Raw genomic sequence first — 16263 nt, forward strand, 5'->3', positions numbered from 1 at the left:
TCGCCATCTCTGCCCTGGTCCCACCCCCTCCCCAACACGACGATAGCCAGGAATCTGTGTCGCCCGTGACCTCTCCCCTCCTCCTCGTCTCGGCAGGGCCCCAGAGGCACCCTGCCACAGGAATGCTGGGAAATGACTAGAAGCAGAAGGACAATGACCTGCTGGGAGACCCGCGAGCTGGACGAGCCTCGGGTGGGGGGAAGGCAGAGAGGAGCTGGGGAGAATGGAGACAGAGAGAGACGGGGGGGGCGAGGGGGAGAGAGAGCGCAGGCGCCCAGCGGGGGGCGCTAGGGAGCCCGGCCGCGGCGCACGCAGACGTTGGGCTTGGCGGTGTGGCTGAAGCCCTGCTTGCACAGGCACTTGTAGGAGCCCGGGACGTTGACGCAGCGGCCGTTCTGGCAGGGGTAGGCCTGCGCGCTCAGCTCCGCGCACTCATCGATGTCTGGGGGGAGGAGAGAGAGAGAGAGATGGGGGGGGGGGGACACGTGTCAGGGAAAATGTGTGTCCCCACAACCCTGACTTTATCCTACAGAGCCTCCACTGAACCCGTCCCGACAGTCACTGCGGGGGGGCCTGGTTTGGTAGCTTGAATACATGCAACACAGTAAAAACAGACTAAGCAGGACTGTGAAGACCAGCACCATCGCTGGTGCAAAACAGCTACAGATGGCAGAAACAAGCAGCGCAGAAGACCAGTACAATCACCGCCCGTCATCACCTTGCACAGCGGAGATCATTTCGAACAACATGACACCTTCCGTCCAGATCTATCGATTTAGACCACCTCGATTCAAGTGCAGTACAACTAGGTTATCTTTTATTCCCACAGCTATTAACCTGCTTTATTTGGAGAAAAAAATAATTGCATATTTTATTTATATTTATATTTTATCTCCTAATTCATGTCTCTTATTAGGTAATGGGTTCATGTGGTGTTAAATGTATTGCGTGCTTTGTTGATTCTGCCTGCAAAGTAAATTTCGGTATCTGGGACAATAACAGGAAGGAAGTTCATTTTTCGGTCCAAAACTTATCCAAAACTAAGCAGCTGTTTGTGTTGGAAGAGCCTGGGGTGGTGGGGGGTCCAGCCCAGTTGCTCTCCCTGATCTCTGACCCCTGTTTCAGTGGAAGGTCTCTTAAATGCTGGAGCACTGTTCTGCCATCACTACGGCCAAAAGAGAGGAGAGAGAGATGGATGATGGGAAAGGACGCAGCAAGAGGGGGAATGATGGGAAGGGAGGAAGGAGGAATAGAGATGGATGATGGGAAAGGACGCAGAAAGAGGGGGAATGATGGGAAGGGAGGAAGGAGAGAGGAGTTTGGAGGTGGTGTTCTGTAGGGTACCTACCGATGCAGCGCATCCTGGTGTGGTCGAGCCTGAAGCCAGGGTTGCACTCACACATGGTGCCCAGGTAGGAGCGCACGCAACGCCCGTTGGCACAGCTGCACTCGTCCGAGTCCTCTTCTGAACTGTCTCCTTCTGGGAGAGAGGGACAGAGGAGGAGGAGGAGACAAAGAGAAACAGGCGGTGGAGAGAGAGAAAGGGACGATGGGAAAGGGCACAAGGGGGGATGATGGGAGGGGAGAAAGGAGGGAGACGTATAGGAACAGAGAGGAGAGAGGGATGATGGGAAGGGGCACAGCACGAGGGGGGGATGATGGGAAGGGAGAAAGGGGCACATGAGATGGAGCAAGGGAGGGGTGGCAGGAAGACACAAGTAAATGAGAACAAGAGTTAGGAGGAGGGACCACATAGCAATATGCTACCTAGGTACAATTCTGACCCTGGTGTCCCGAACTCTCTCGTACCTTTAACACAGTCAATGTCTTGACTTCATACGAAGTAAAAGACTATATGTATTAACTATACTATAATAAACTACAATTTACTATACTATAATATATACTATATTAAAAAATAACTCTTTAATTGACTAGTCAGGTTGAAATAAAAACCAGAAGGCCCTGCGGGATCTAGGACTGGAGAGCCCTGCTTTAGAGGGATTTAACTGGTCATTAACTTGATGAGACCCAGAATCCAGGAGCACCCAGGCCGTTCGCCCAGTTCTGTGCAGTAACCAAGCCCAGAGGCGTCTGGGGCCGACGGCGCCAGCTCACCGGGCTTGTAGTTGGAGAACGCAGCCAGGAACTCGCCTTCCCCGTCCGACTCGGTGTCCAGGTGCAGCTCGCACAGCCGGTTGAAGATAACTGGCCAGGACAGAAAGGGAGATGGTTGGCCCCCCTGTCCGCCTTGCAAACGAATCGTCCGGGCTTCGCACATTCGTAGACACAGAAAGGCATGCTGGGAGGGAGGGGGCGCAAACCAGAAAACTGCACCCCCGGGTACACCAAGCAGCTTTCCGATCATGCGATGTGTGCTGGGGACCACATTGACGATGGTGACCGGTCATGAATCCATGATTTGAACCGGCACTGATTTTGCAACACAGGGTAACAGTTCTAGCCTGTCTGTACGCATTTCTTACGAACAATACGGTAACAATTTAAAAATATTTTTTTTTAAAATGGGAACCGTAGTCCCAATTTCTCAGACCGGGTATTGGATCTCGGTGACAAAAATAAATCCACTGACGGTATCGCAAAATTTGACAACATTCCGAATTAGGCACAAAATACTTTTGGGAAAATGCTGGAGAGTCTCCGTGTTGTCGAGGGTTTGCACAAATTGTGACATGAAGCAGCCCTTCCTGCTCACTAGTCCCTGTGATGACTAATGCACTGAGATGTACGAGCGAATAAGTACAGGTTGTGCAGCAGACATTTCACCGCAGAAATGTTCCGGCGAGATCCGCAGGCAGGGTTAACCAGTGAGCAGTATTTGCCATTGAAACCGCCTGGGAGAGAAGAGTAGTATTTCTACTGATTTAGAAGAGCTGAATTCACAAGCCTGCTTGTTTAGTGTCACAGGGCCTAGGTTAGGTTACCCTCATCCTAACCCTAACCTTAGCCCTAGCCCTAGCAGCAGGGCAGGGAATCCTGATAGCTTGACTGCACCCTGGGTTACTGGGGGAGTCTGCTGCAGCAGATGGGGGTACCTGAATTGCGTTGGGGGCAGGTGCGGCACTCGGGACCCCAGCCCCGGCCGTAGTGGCAGCAGCACTCGGAGTAGGTGACCCGCAGGCGGTTCTGGGGCATGCTGCAGATCAGGTCCTCGTCCACCTGCAGGAAGCACACGTCCTTGTGGGCAGCAGTGCGGTCTGGTGGAGGACGAGAGGGAGAGAGAGAGAAAGAGACACAGAGACGCCTTACAGGTCTGGGAGCGCCTTCCCAGAATGCCCTCGCTGCAGAAGAACGCTCGCGTCAAGAGCTACTGCGTGTTCTGGGGGCGGCTTGTCAACTTGAACACCTGCTTAGCTTCACCGGCAGCCCCACTGGAGACTCAGCAGGTGTGAGCCTGGCCTGTACCTGGAGGGGAGACTCCTTGGAAAGCTGAGGCTGTTGCTGGAAGAGGTGTTAGTGGGGCCAGCAGGGGGCGCTCACCCTGCGGTCTGTGTGGGTCCTGATGCCCCAGTATAGTGACGGGGGACACTAGACTGTAAACAGGAGCCGTCCTTCGGATGAGACGTCAAACCGAGGTCCTGACTCTCTGTGGTCATTAAAAATCCCAGGGTGTTTCTCGAGAAGAGTAGGGGTGTTACCCCGGTGTCCTGGCCAAATTTCCCCCCTGGCCTTTACCCATCATGGCCTCCTAATAACCCCCCTCTCTGAACTGGCTCCATCACTGCTCTTCTCCCCACTGAGAGCTGGTGTGTGAGGAGCGGACTGGCGCCTCATCCAGGTGGGGCTGTGCACTGCTGGTGGTGGAGGGGGATCCCCATGACCTGTAAAGTGCTATACTGATGTTGTTATTATTCTAAACGCGTCTCCGAGGAGCAGGCCAGGCCAGATGGCGTCACTGAATCCGTTCTCGAACCCCGGACTGCTTCAGGATCAGCTCTGAAACAAGCCCCCTCACCCGCCTCCCCTCCCAGATCCTGCTGCCCAGCCTTTGCTGACGGAGGCAGCTCTTGACCTCTGGATCGGTCCGGTACAGCGGCCAGGCTGGCGAGACGAGCCGAACAGGTCCGCTCTGCGGTGTCATCTCTGACCTGTTTGCGGCACATTCCTGTATTGACGAATCACCCAGAAGCCAGCAGGCGCGTGCGAGAAACCAAACAGGGCCAACGGGGGCTCTTGTGCTCTGGTATGTTCTGTATTAATCGAGGGATTTCAAATCTCCTGAGATTGCATCACTACGACCTTTAACACCTGACATTGATTCGTTTTAGCTAGATTTGTACGGCATACTGCCTTGGACTTTCTATAGGGACCTTCATTCGGATTTGAATCAAGTGTGTAGGATTGGTGTGCAAATCCACACGCATATACCTGTTTGATAAACCTGGTGACATTTTTAGCTGCTGCAACAGTACTTGCATACAGAAGATGTAGGAGAACAGCACTGTTCAGAAGCCGGAGAGAACACCCTGAGAGAGCAGGCAGGCATCTATTTAAGTACCTGAATTACCTTCTGCACCCCTCCAAAGACTGCTGGAACGCACTGGAATTCAATAATGGTGGAGTGTGTGGAAGTGTTGTTGTGCTAGGCTTAAGGAATTGAAAAAAAATGCTTAAAAATCAGCCCTACATTCTCGTTTTCGCGATGCAGATAAATGGTAGACGTATTTCTAAATAGTAAACTGTCACATGGGAATTAGTGCTTACTGCCTCATCGCTTCTGGGTCCCGAGTTTGATTTGGGAGTGAGATACCTTCTGGGTGGAGTCTGCACGGTCTGTCCCATGTTCTTGTGAAGAGTGCACGTGTTCTTGCCCCTACTATTGGGATTCAACCCTGATCGCTCACAGCACAGCGCCCCTCCCTGGACAGGGGATAACTCCTCCACCACGAGAGAGTTCTACGTCTTCCACATGGCCTACATTGCGGGGGGGTGATGTGATGTCACTGCTAGATGTGATGTCACTGCTGGAACTGGTTCAGGCGCGCTGGGGCCCATTACAGTCAAACGGGTTGCTTCCTCTTTCTCCCACCTTTCAAAGACCTGGCGTCTCTGAATTTATCCCTGTGTACTTGTGTGTGGTACATCGGTATGGGGTATCGGTGTATCGGCCTGCCGTAAGCCCTAGGCATCCGGGACTTTCACCAGGAATGAGAGCATTTTTTTGGGGGGAACAGGCGAACCGACAATTTGGGGATCGGATCCTTATAACCCGACAAAATCCACACATTCCACTGAAACAACAGATCCTGAAGTCAACAGACTATCCACCCTATTCACCCAATGCTGACCTTCGTCTTCGCAAATACTGCAGTCTCACTCATGCAGTTTTTGAGCATACAATAAGTATTCTTGGTTTTTGATACCAAAAACAGTCACGGCCAAGTCAGATTGGAATGTAGAGGGGTGCTCTCTTTCCATGGTGTTAAACTGTGAGGTTAAATGACATGCGCTAAGTTAGCCGTTTCCCCCAGTTCATGAAAACATAAAGAGGTTATAAATGAGAGACAGAGAGCTGGCCTGCCGAGCTCATCGAGTTGCTAGTGGATACAGTAAGCGACCTACTGATCTCCCTTACGAAAACCTTCAATATGAAGACAATTTCACTGCTTACCTTAATATACCCCAATCTAGGGTCTGATGTTTATTAAAGTAGTCCGGTCAATTATTTCTCCCAACAAGCACTCTACTGCGTCTGTCCATTTGGACTTTGTCCCTGAGCCCTACATAGGCTCAGAAGTCCTGCTGGCCAGGTCTGTTCCAACCCATAGGGGATCACTGGTGCTCATCATCACCTCTGCCTGTGGTGTAATAGTTCTTTAGATCGACTTATTTGACCTCTTCCCACATCTTTGCTGCTATTTTCAGTTAACAGTACCCAGAAAGGGAGGGTATGGAGGTGCAGTGGCGGGTGTTACTGCCTTACAGCGCTGGGGCCCTGGGTTCAGGTCTGGACTCGGGGTGCTATCTGTGTGGAGTTTGCATGTTCCCCCCCTGTTGGCATGGGTTTTCTCTGGGTGCTCCAGTTTCCTCCCACAGTCCAAAGACGTAATGGTCGATGTAACTGGCTTCTGGGAAAACTGGACCTGGTGTGAGTGTGTGTGTGCCCTGTGATGGACTGGTGTCCAGTCCAAGGTGTATCCAGCCTTGTGCCCATTGCTTTCTGGGATAGACTCCGGCTCCCACGTGATCCTGAATTGGATGGAGCAGTTAGAAAATGGATGCATGGTTACAAGAACTCCACTGATGAACACACTCCTGTTTTGTATTATTCCTAGTCTTGCTACTGACAGCTACTGTGTATTTAACTTGAAACCTGCCTGCAGGATTGTCGCCTCTCCTTCACATTGAACGGTACTGCTCAGACTCCTAACAGGAGCTCCGTAACGACACTTTCTGTGTGCACATTTCATTACCATGTAAATCCCTAAGATACCAGCACATGTGACCAGAAAACATCTTTAATTATAGATCTATATATATATCTAGAACCTATAAATATATATTTTCAGGTCAACAGTAAACTGGTCACTTCATCTTTTGCTAGAAATTTACAAAAAAGATGTAACAGTTTTACAAACTGTAATAACAACACTCTGCTGAGATACAAAGGGTCATAATATTGTTAAGAAGCATCTCCAGGGTGTTTTAATTTTATGAGATATACGGATGTTAAGGAGCTGATGATGTGGTCTTATTATTGTATCTCAGCTTTGAACGAGAAGAGTAAAATGTTCCTCTTTAACTCACATCTTTTTTGGGGGGAACTGAACTTGGCCATTGAGCACAAGCGCTAAAACCATTCCAGAAAATCAATTTAAGTGGAGGAGATGAGAGATGAATCGCTTTGGGTAGGTATTAACCGACTAGAATCAGTAATGCCACAATGCTGAAGGTAAGCCGAGATGATATTAGGGGTTTTCTAGAAGCAGAATGGTGTACCCAACATGAATATTCGGAGTACACTGTCTACACAAAATACAAATTTATAATTCAGTCAACAGAGCATTTTTCTGACTACCCTGTACATTCAACTAATATACAGCCTCTTCACAAGTCCACCAGATACAAACATCAGAGCAGTATATATTCTATACTGTAGTATTGCCTAATATAGTGTTTTTATAAAGTCTAAAATTTGGAATATAGACTACAGGACAACACTTTCAATCAGGGATTTCAAATGGAATGTACAACTACTATGAGAGAACAGTCCTGTCAGGACCACATTCCCCAGAACCCTCTGGGGGAGTGAGCTGCTGCTCTCAAGTCACCTGACCAGTTGCAGGAAGACAACTGGTCAGGTAACGGTTCAAAAACCAGGAAGCAGAGGCGTCCTGTCAGTCCGTGTGAATGAATGCCTACTGTCTTGAGAGGCTGAGGGCGGAACCCCTGTCTGCACCAAGGCCTGAGCCAGGTAACTTCTGCTAACTGCTTTTTTTAAACAGTCATCTGTTTTAAAAGTCATCTGATCCATTGTCTTTGGGCGACCGATCAGGTGACGGAGAGCAGCGCCTTACTGCCCCCAGAGGATTCTGGGAAATGCGGTCCCGACAGGCCTACTTATAAGGAGCGCTAACTTATAAGCATTAACGGCGAGACCGCGATGAAATATTAACCAGGTTCTGCTGTCAACTGGAATGAATAACAACATCATAGTCCTGACCACAGCCTGAATCATGACAGTCCTAACTCAAAACATCTAGTTATGCAACATTGTTTATAACTTTGCATTACATCATTAACAACATTATTTTAGACATAAATACATGCTATAGTATACAACAGTATCCTATGTTATTACTTTTTATAGTAATTTATATTATGCAATATCATATTCCTATTATATTATATTGCGCCGCCCTTTCGTACTGCGTAATAGAGTATCCTACACTATTCACTCTGATTTTTTCTTTGTTTTTTTCGGCTTACTCTGAGTCTAGTTGAAAAGAATACAAACTTTGAACCCGGTTCACCACTCAGAAAAAGGGATGCGTGTCATGTTATTAACGGGCAGCGGGGCGAGCGCCTGTACGTGGTTAATCGTTTTGCAAGGCCATCACCGCCAACGGTTTCCGGGTCACATCTTTTCAGAGCTCAGCCACCTCCAGATGCAGGAGAACAAGGCGCTTCAACAGAAAGCAGCGTAGCAGCGTCAAGCGCCTGGCAGGAGGGGGGTCATTAAAAGCTGTTAAATGGATTAAGCCACAGGGCACTGATCCCAGCTGCGCCTGCGCGTGCAGAAGTGCCAGGCAGGAATAGCAGATCCAGGCTCTCTCAGCTTTCCTGCCCAGGAAGATCACAAGCGGGCGAGCCGATCACAGAGCGGGAGATCAGGTGCGAGAGAGAGAGAGACAGAGACATGAGGACTTGAAGGAAGAGAAGGTCCTTCCCCACTTTCCATCCCTTTAAGAAGGACGAGGAAGAGGAGGGAGCTAGCCTGGCTAAAGGTGAAAGGGCAAAGGTCAAGGGGCAGTGCAGTGCCTAGGGGGTGGACTGCTACAGTATTGTAACAGACATGGATGGTGTAAAATAATTTTGCCAAAAAAGTTAAGACAATATCAGAAAACCCCTTGGTTTTAATTCCCCAAAGAGTATATAAAGATATTCATGGGGGATTGTAGATATCGCAGTCATGTTTTCATAAGCCCAGAGATACTGTAGAGTACAAGGTTCTGAATTCCCTTTCAGTGAATCATATGCAGTTTTATGACCAAAGGCTTTTGAACAAGAACTTACCTTCTTTTACCTCTCCTTCTAACTTCAGATATTTACGTGACCCAAGTTTAGTTTTTACAGGTTCTAACCTTTAGTATTTGTAATAAACGCTTTGAAATTCCTGAGAAATCAAAAGTATAAGGCTTGCGATACACTAGAGGTTAAATATGCGATGGTATAGATTCTGTGAAAACACTGAAGTACAGCATTGCAAATATTAAAGTCAATGCTATAATATGCTGTATAATATATAATGTGCTACAGTGTCTGCTGACCCTCGTCATGTCTATCAAAGCAGGTGAATATCAATATCAATATTGATTTTGATACGGCAACACCAAGACACCCTCTCCTTTAGGGCTTTCATGTCAGCTGGAAGACGGACACCCAGAATTCCAGATTATGGGGGCTGACATCCCTTTGTTCCTGGTTGCATAGGAGATCTCATGTTCTAGTCGGAAATTAGTTAGCCAGAGTCGGACGGGTTCGAACCTGCACACCTCTGCCCTCTGCATCCGAGCAGAGGCTTTTCCGTGATGAGATAACAGCTTGGAGGCTGAGAAACACGCATGCTCGACGGGTTCTTCGGTGAGGGTCGATTCTATACTTGTTTGCTGGTGTACCATGGTAAAGGTGGATTGCAGTGCAGTAAAGCATGGTAAAACCACAGTGAAAACGCAGGAAAGCTCCGCTCGCACAGGAACAAAGCTGCTGCCCTTTTTTTTGGGAAAATGAACCCAAGAGCAGGGGACAGGTATACCAGATGGACACAAGCAGGGGAAAGCAGGCGAAACAGAAATCCAGAGTCTGTGGTCAGAAACTGGCTGTGGTCAAAGCTGGTACGGACACTGTAGCGAAGCACAAACAGTCTGTACAGCAAGCCGGGGTCTAAGCTGAGATACCAGTGTAGAGAGAAACCAGAGCAGGGGGTGATCCAAAAGACATGGTAGAAAACAAAACGCTGTCAGGAATCCGAGGAAGTACAAGACAGGAGATGGGGGAATTATAAAATTGAGGGGCTTCGAGCGACACTCGTAGAGCAGACTCAGTCATAGAGGTCACCTCTGTACCCCTTTCCCAGCAAACCTTAGACATTCTGCACCACCTGGTGCGGCTGTTGATGCAAATCGCCCTGCAGGTGATGCAGGTTTCCTGGTGGACTGCACTTCCCATGGTAACCGGTACAGTGTGACAGGCTCATAGAGGGGTGGCTGGTTACTGTGGCAAATGCCAGCTGACCCTGCAGCGCTCCAACCCCCTCCACCCCACCCCACTTCCACAGTGGGATCAAGCCTGACAAGTGACAAGGACTGGACAGCACTGCACACACATGAACACCAAGCAGCAGCCATGTCACCCTGCAATTCACATCTGGCAAACTTCGGAAGCTCATCAGGAGTGAGCCTGGCAAGTACCTGGAGGGGAGACTCCTGGGAAAAACCAAGGTTGCTGCTGGAAGAGGTGTTAGTGGGACCAGTAGGGGGCGCTCACCCTGTGGTCTATGTGGGTCCTAATGCCCCATTATAGAGATGGAGACACTAAACCGAGGTGCTGACTCTCTGGGGTCATTAAAAACCCCAGGGCGTTTCTCGAAAAAAGTAGCCCCAGATACCCCGGTGTCCTGGCCAAATTCCCCCCTGGCCTTTACCAATCATGGCCTCCTAATAACCCCCCTCTCTGAACTGGCTCCATCACTCTGCTCTCCTCGCCACTGAGAGCTGGTGTGTGGGGAGCGGACTGGCGCCTCATCCAGGTGGGGCTGCACCCTGCTGGTGGTGGAGGGGATCCCCATGACCTGTAAAGAGCTCTGAGTGGAGCCTCCAGAAAGGCGCTATATAAGTGTAAGCAATTCTTATTATAATCACAGGAAACATTCATGGGGGGGTGTTGATTTTCCAGAGTTTTACTGCGCTTTCCTCCTTTCCGCGATTCTGTCAAGCTATGAAATGTCGCTCTTCCGAGTGGCGAAACTCAAGTTTTACCGCCTGCCTCCCCGAGAACTGTACAAGCACACGGCGCACAAAAAGCAGCTGCAGCTCGTCCGAAATTTGGGATTGGGGAATTGGGAAAGGGAGGGGGAGAAACCCGCAATCTCGATTCCCGGTGACGACCTCCTCCCAGACGCACGCGGCGCCACGCTGATGGCTTCCTGCTGGCCAGTCGGCGGCCTGAAGGAGGCTCTGTTGTGCCGAGGGTCGGCCCCGACCCCCTGGGCCCATCACTAATGGGGGCACCCCCCCCCTCCTGCAGTCAGTACGTGGCCCAGCCTGTCCAGCGCCACTCCCACCCTGGCAGCAGCTAGCCCTCAAGCTAAAGTTGCTCAGCAGCGTTTGATACCCACCGTCATAGACGCACTGTTTGAGCGCAGCGCTGAAGGTGAAGGGCTGAGTGCAGATGCAGTGATAGGAACCAGGCGTATTGATACACACTCCATTCTTACAATAGGATGGGTCCTGACATTCATTCACATCTGCAAGGGATCACCACAGACATGGGGGTTACACAAGGCAAAAACAATCCTGGTACATCGCACAGGTGTCTCTCTCTCTCTCTCTCTCCCCACTGTCTCGCCCCAACAAGCGGCATGGACAGGCAAAAGCAGGACCGCCTCGCCTGGGTCGAGCCCCAGCCCCCGGCCATAGGGGACGTGGAAGAGGGGTGGGGGGGTAGCAAAAGAGGCATGTGTTTCGCCCCCCCAGGGCGAAATCAAAGGAGGGGTTTGAAACACAACCCTTCCTCGCGCCACACAGGCATGTGCGCGCACAACACTCGAGCACAGACTCCCTGATCGGCTGGCTAGTCAGGCAACTGATCGCGCTGATGACTGCAGGCGGTGCAGGGCGGAAAGACGGGGCGGTCTCGTTGGGTGGAGGCAGTTTGGGGGAGCTGATGCTGAGACTCGAAGTGACGTCATAAAAAGGACAGAGAAACCAACAGGCTCTTTGATTTCTGGGGGTTTGATGGATGCAGATGCAGATGGATGCAGCATGACCACATACTGTATAACACCTGATACACACTCATTCCTGCTCTGCTCACATGTCACAATCTGGGTGTTTTGAGTTACTCAAAACCTGTGCTTTTCTGCGCAGCGATTTTGCACTCTGCAGGGCCTAACGGTTGAAGTCCAAACTCAAGAGATAGATCACTTTTTTGGCCCTATACAATGTCTTGCATTATGAATGTGTCTTTTCACAGACCCCAACTTGCTCTCCATGAGACACACAGACAGGGAGAGAGAAGCTGGGGGTCAGAGCGCAGGGTCGGCCATTTATACAGCACCCCTGGAGCAGTTGGGGTGAAGGGCCTTGCTCCTTGCTCAGGGGCCCAATGGAGTAGGATTCCTCTGCCAGTCGCGGGATCTGAACTGGCAACCTTCCAGCCACAGGCACAGATCCTGAGCCACAGTGCCATCGCTCCGCCCGAACTGGTGTCAGGTTTAAAAAAACAGCACTATAAAGCCTTTTCCTTATCTTCTGTGATAGACACAGTGTCAGGGGGCCTCTGTCTATCTGATTTTCAAGGATACCTGCTATCGAGAGTCATCATTTCCTGGGGGCCAGTACTATAGTAAGCAAGTGTAGAGTAGAGACCCCCTAGAGTCCACAGCAGGAGTATGGTAAAATTGTGGTAAAAGCGCAACATTTGCCAGTGTAAAGATCAATAAGAGGTATCCGGTTTGCATCCTGCAATACAAATAGTGGCAAAAACACATACTGGAACACATTTAACAAATTTTAATGACCATCAACAAATTTGCATTTTTAAAATGCATATCATTATATCTCAGATATCTGTCATTATATTTCAATGTATACTGACGTTACTCCTGCAACGTCAAAAGACGGATTTTAGATTGCATTCAGATTTCCAGTATCTGGGCACTGTTCAGGATGCACGTTCTACCATTGAAGTACATTTTCTGCATTGCAATGTTTTTTCACGTGTGCATTCGATGTTTTTATCTCGGTCATTCCATCCGTATGGCAGCAGGTAATGTACTGTAGTTTCCATATGTGTGAACTATGGAAGGAAGGAAGACTGAGGAATGTGTGATCCCTGCTCTTGATGTGGAAACCTGTTTCTCTCAACACTACAGACAACATTCGGAATTTGCCTTGTGGTTGGGACACGGCTGAGCTGTGTGCGTCAGTCACACTTACCTGTAACGTTCGGGAGACAGTTATCATCTCATCCTTCTGCTCTGACTGAACTGCCCCAGCTTAGATCTCCCCCCCCCCCCTCCCTGGCCCTCCCTCGTTAATCGCCCATCATGGATTATTCAAGCGCAGGGGTCTTACCAATATTCATATTTTCAAAGAACCCCTTTCGCCTCTTTCAATCAGACAGGGATCGCTTGAAATTGAACGGAACCTGCCAAAACCGGGGACGGCGCAATTCGAGGTCTCCTGTCCCTCTTGTTTTCATCTTGCTGTTAATACCTATTGGCTGACGGGTGACCTCCCTCTGTCAGCCTGACTGAGGAGATCCCCTGCTCGTCTGACGCCCCGAATCTTTTGCAGGATCGCGACGATCGATTTCTGCCTGGCTCGTCACGGGGCCAGGCAGGAAGAACAAGGGCGCAAGTCGGAAACAACAGAGCAGTGCACTTTAAAGTGAGAACAGGGGGCAGGAGCCTTTACACTAAGAGGAGTGGGAGTCTGGAACACGCACCAGGCCAAGTCACTAAAACGAACACCCTGGCCCCCTCTTATTTGTAGCTTTTTTATGCTCTTATCACAGCCTTGCTGAAACCAATTAAAAAATATACCAGAGTAACAGTACATGGCCAGAAACACATTCAAAAAGGTGTCTACCCATTATGTGAAATCTGCTTATTCCTGGTAAGAGTCGCAGTGACTCAACGCCTATCCCTGGACGGGCCATCGGTTCTTAAAGGGTATGCACACACGCCCAAGCACATTAGGACATTTTAAAGACCCAGACATGCCATTGGAAGACGAGCCAACAACGGAACACCAAAAAAGAACATGCAAACTCCACACGGAAGATGCCCCAGTCCGGAACAGAATGAACCCGGGACCGAAGAGCTGCGAGGTGCTCACTGCTGTGTGTATTTAAATATCAGTGAACATATTTAACAATTAGAAGTTTTTACAGTTCCTAAATTCCCTAATTTGGGCCTCTTTTGTTCTTAAAAAAAGAAAAACCACAGTAAGTGCCTCACACTTGCTTTTCATTGTATGTTATATGCGATGTCTATGCTGTAAGGGGCTGACTGGTGTAACATGCACCTACAGTATTTTAAGGGATTAATTTACCCCTGTTCGCCCTCTGATCTGGGGCTCTGGGTGAGCTCTGCTACTAAACCAGGAGCCGCGATCAGTGGAAAACCCCGTTCAGGAAAGGCACAGATTTCAGATCGTCAGCGCTTGGTTCGTCCCGAAACCAGGGACGAAGGACATCCAGAATAGACTAAATCAAGCTGGAAATGTCTTTAGGATGCTTCACACTGTTTGGAAGTCACCCCAATATAGTACTCGCACCCTGCTGAAGCTATCCCAGAGCTGTGTCTAACCCTAACTCTTCTGTATGGCTCAGAACGCTAGAGCATGGTGAAAGGAGATCTGAATCAGCTACCAACATTTCATCCCAAAGGTTTGCGAAGGATCCTACGCCTCTTCCGGAAGAACGGCTAGCCCCCCCCATGCCATCAAGAGAGGACGGCCACCGTCGGGAAGAGAAGACGCGGGAGATGGATCGCGAGAAGGGAGAACTCCATCACTAAGACTGCCCTGCGCTGGACCCCTGAAGGGGGAAGACGCCAGCGAGGAAGACCCCGAACCACCTGGCGGAGATCTGTGGAAGGAGAACCTGCAGGCTGTGAGCCATAGCTGGGATACCATAGAAAAACTGGCTAAAGGCCGACGGATCTTTGCTGCTGCTCTACAAGCCAGCAGGCGTAATAGAATAAGATCCCAGGGAGACTGGAGATGAAGGCCAAGGGAGGAGGAGGAGGTCCCGTCTTGCGGCGGTTTTCAACAGGTCCCTTTCCATTTTAAGCAACACCCGCCGGCTTAAAATCGCGCTGAAGGGGTCGGGGTGGGGTCGGGGTTGGGGGACAGTCCTTCGAATATGAAGATGGGTACGCCCTTACTCACCACCCTGCTCCTCGGGGGGGATGCAGCTGTTGCGGTCGGTGGCCAGGGTCCAGGGCAGGGAGCAGATGCAGTAGTAGGACCCCAGGGTGTTCAGGCAACGCCCGTTCTTGCAGTTGGCCGGGTCCTGGCATTCGTCCACATCTGCAACGGCACCCTGCCGTGTTAGGCGGGGGTGGGGGGGGGGGATCGCCTCCAGACAACAGCACACAACACAGAACGGGGCTTCCCAAACTCACTTCCCAAAGTGTGTCCAGCGATGGACTGGTGTCCCGTCCAGGGTGTGTGTGTGTGTCTAGTGATGGACTGGTGTATCATCCAGGGTGTGTGTGTGTCCTGTGATGGGACTGCTGTCCTGTGTATGGGATGTGAGTGCGTGTGTATCCTGTGATGGGACTGCTATCCCATCCAGGGTGTGTGTGTGTGTCCTGTGATGGGACTGGCATGTCCAGGGTGTGTGTGCGTGTCCGGTGATGGACTGCTGTCCCGTCCAGGGGGTGTGTGTGTGTGCGCGTGTCTGGTGATGGACTGCTGTCCTGTCCAGGGGGTGTGTAGGTGTGCGTGTCCAGTAATGGGCTGCTGTCACGTCCAGGGGGTGTGTGGGTGTGTGTGCGTGTCCAGTGATGGGACTGGCATGTCCAGGGTGTGTGCGTGTCCTGTGATGGACTGGCGTCCCGTCCAGGGTGTGTGGGTGTGCGGGTGTGTGTACACGTGTCCTGTGATGGACTGGCGTACCGTCCAGGGTGCGTGGGTGTGTGTACACGTGTCCAGTGATGGACTGGCATCCCGTCCAGGTGTGTGTGTGTGTGTGTGTGTGTGTGTGTGTGTGTGTGTGTGTGTGTGTGTCCAGTGGTGGACTGGTGTCCCGTCCAGGGGGTGGTCTTACTTTGTGCCCTGTGCTTCTGGGACAGCCTCTGAGGTGCTGTGGCCCTGACGAGGAATAAGCATCTTTCTGACACTTTCTAAATCTCGAAGAGCCGCGCCGCGCTGCTGCAGTGTACCGGCCAGGACCGGTCTGATGCCCTTCAGAACAGGACTTCACCTTGCCACGTACCTACGACCGCGGGCATCACACACTTCTTCTTGGACTAGTCGGAGGCCCAGGGGGGGGTGCAGGTGCAGAAGAAGGAGCCCCTAGTGTTGACGCAGGCCCCGTTGGCACACAGCGACTCGTCGTGGCACTCGTCCACGTCTGGTGGCACAGAACAGCGCCCGATTAGGGCAAGCTCCCCCTCTTCATCGCGGCACCGCAGCAGGGAAGACCCAACTCTCGTCGACTGGGGGCAGGCCTGCATCTCAGGCTACCCGTGACCCCCAGCTTAGTAAACGATGGTGGGCTTTTAAGTAACGTTTGAGAGGAGTTTTTTTCCGCTAGCCTAACCTTGCTCATATACAGCACATAGGTGTT

General features: G+C 50.7%; 1 protein-coding gene across 1 annotated transcript; it reads right to left on the reverse strand.

The window, feature by feature from the left end:
* Positions 1–287: 287 nt before the first annotated feature.
* LOC148815933 (latent-transforming growth factor beta-binding protein 3-like) lies at positions 288–15934 on the reverse strand. Its single transcript, XM_088904789.1, has 7 exons — positions 15910–15934; positions 14859–14999; positions 11078–11206; positions 3057–3218; positions 2119–2208; positions 1349–1480; positions 288–442 (listed from the first exon to the last, which is right to left on the reverse strand). Exons 1-7 carry the CDS (start codon positions 15923–15925, stop codon positions 288–290), a joined length of 825 nt encoding a protein of 274 aa, XP_088760915.1. The 5' UTR covers positions 15926–15934.
* Between the last annotated feature and the right edge of the window lie 329 nt (positions 15935–16263).

Source organism: Atractosteus spatula, chromosome 24 (genome assembly GCF_055471065.1).
Source record: "Atractosteus spatula isolate fAtrSpa1 chromosome 24, fAtrSpa1.hap1, whole genome shotgun sequence".
Taxonomy (NCBI): Eukaryota; Metazoa; Chordata; class Actinopteri; order Semionotiformes; family Lepisosteidae; genus Atractosteus; species Atractosteus spatula.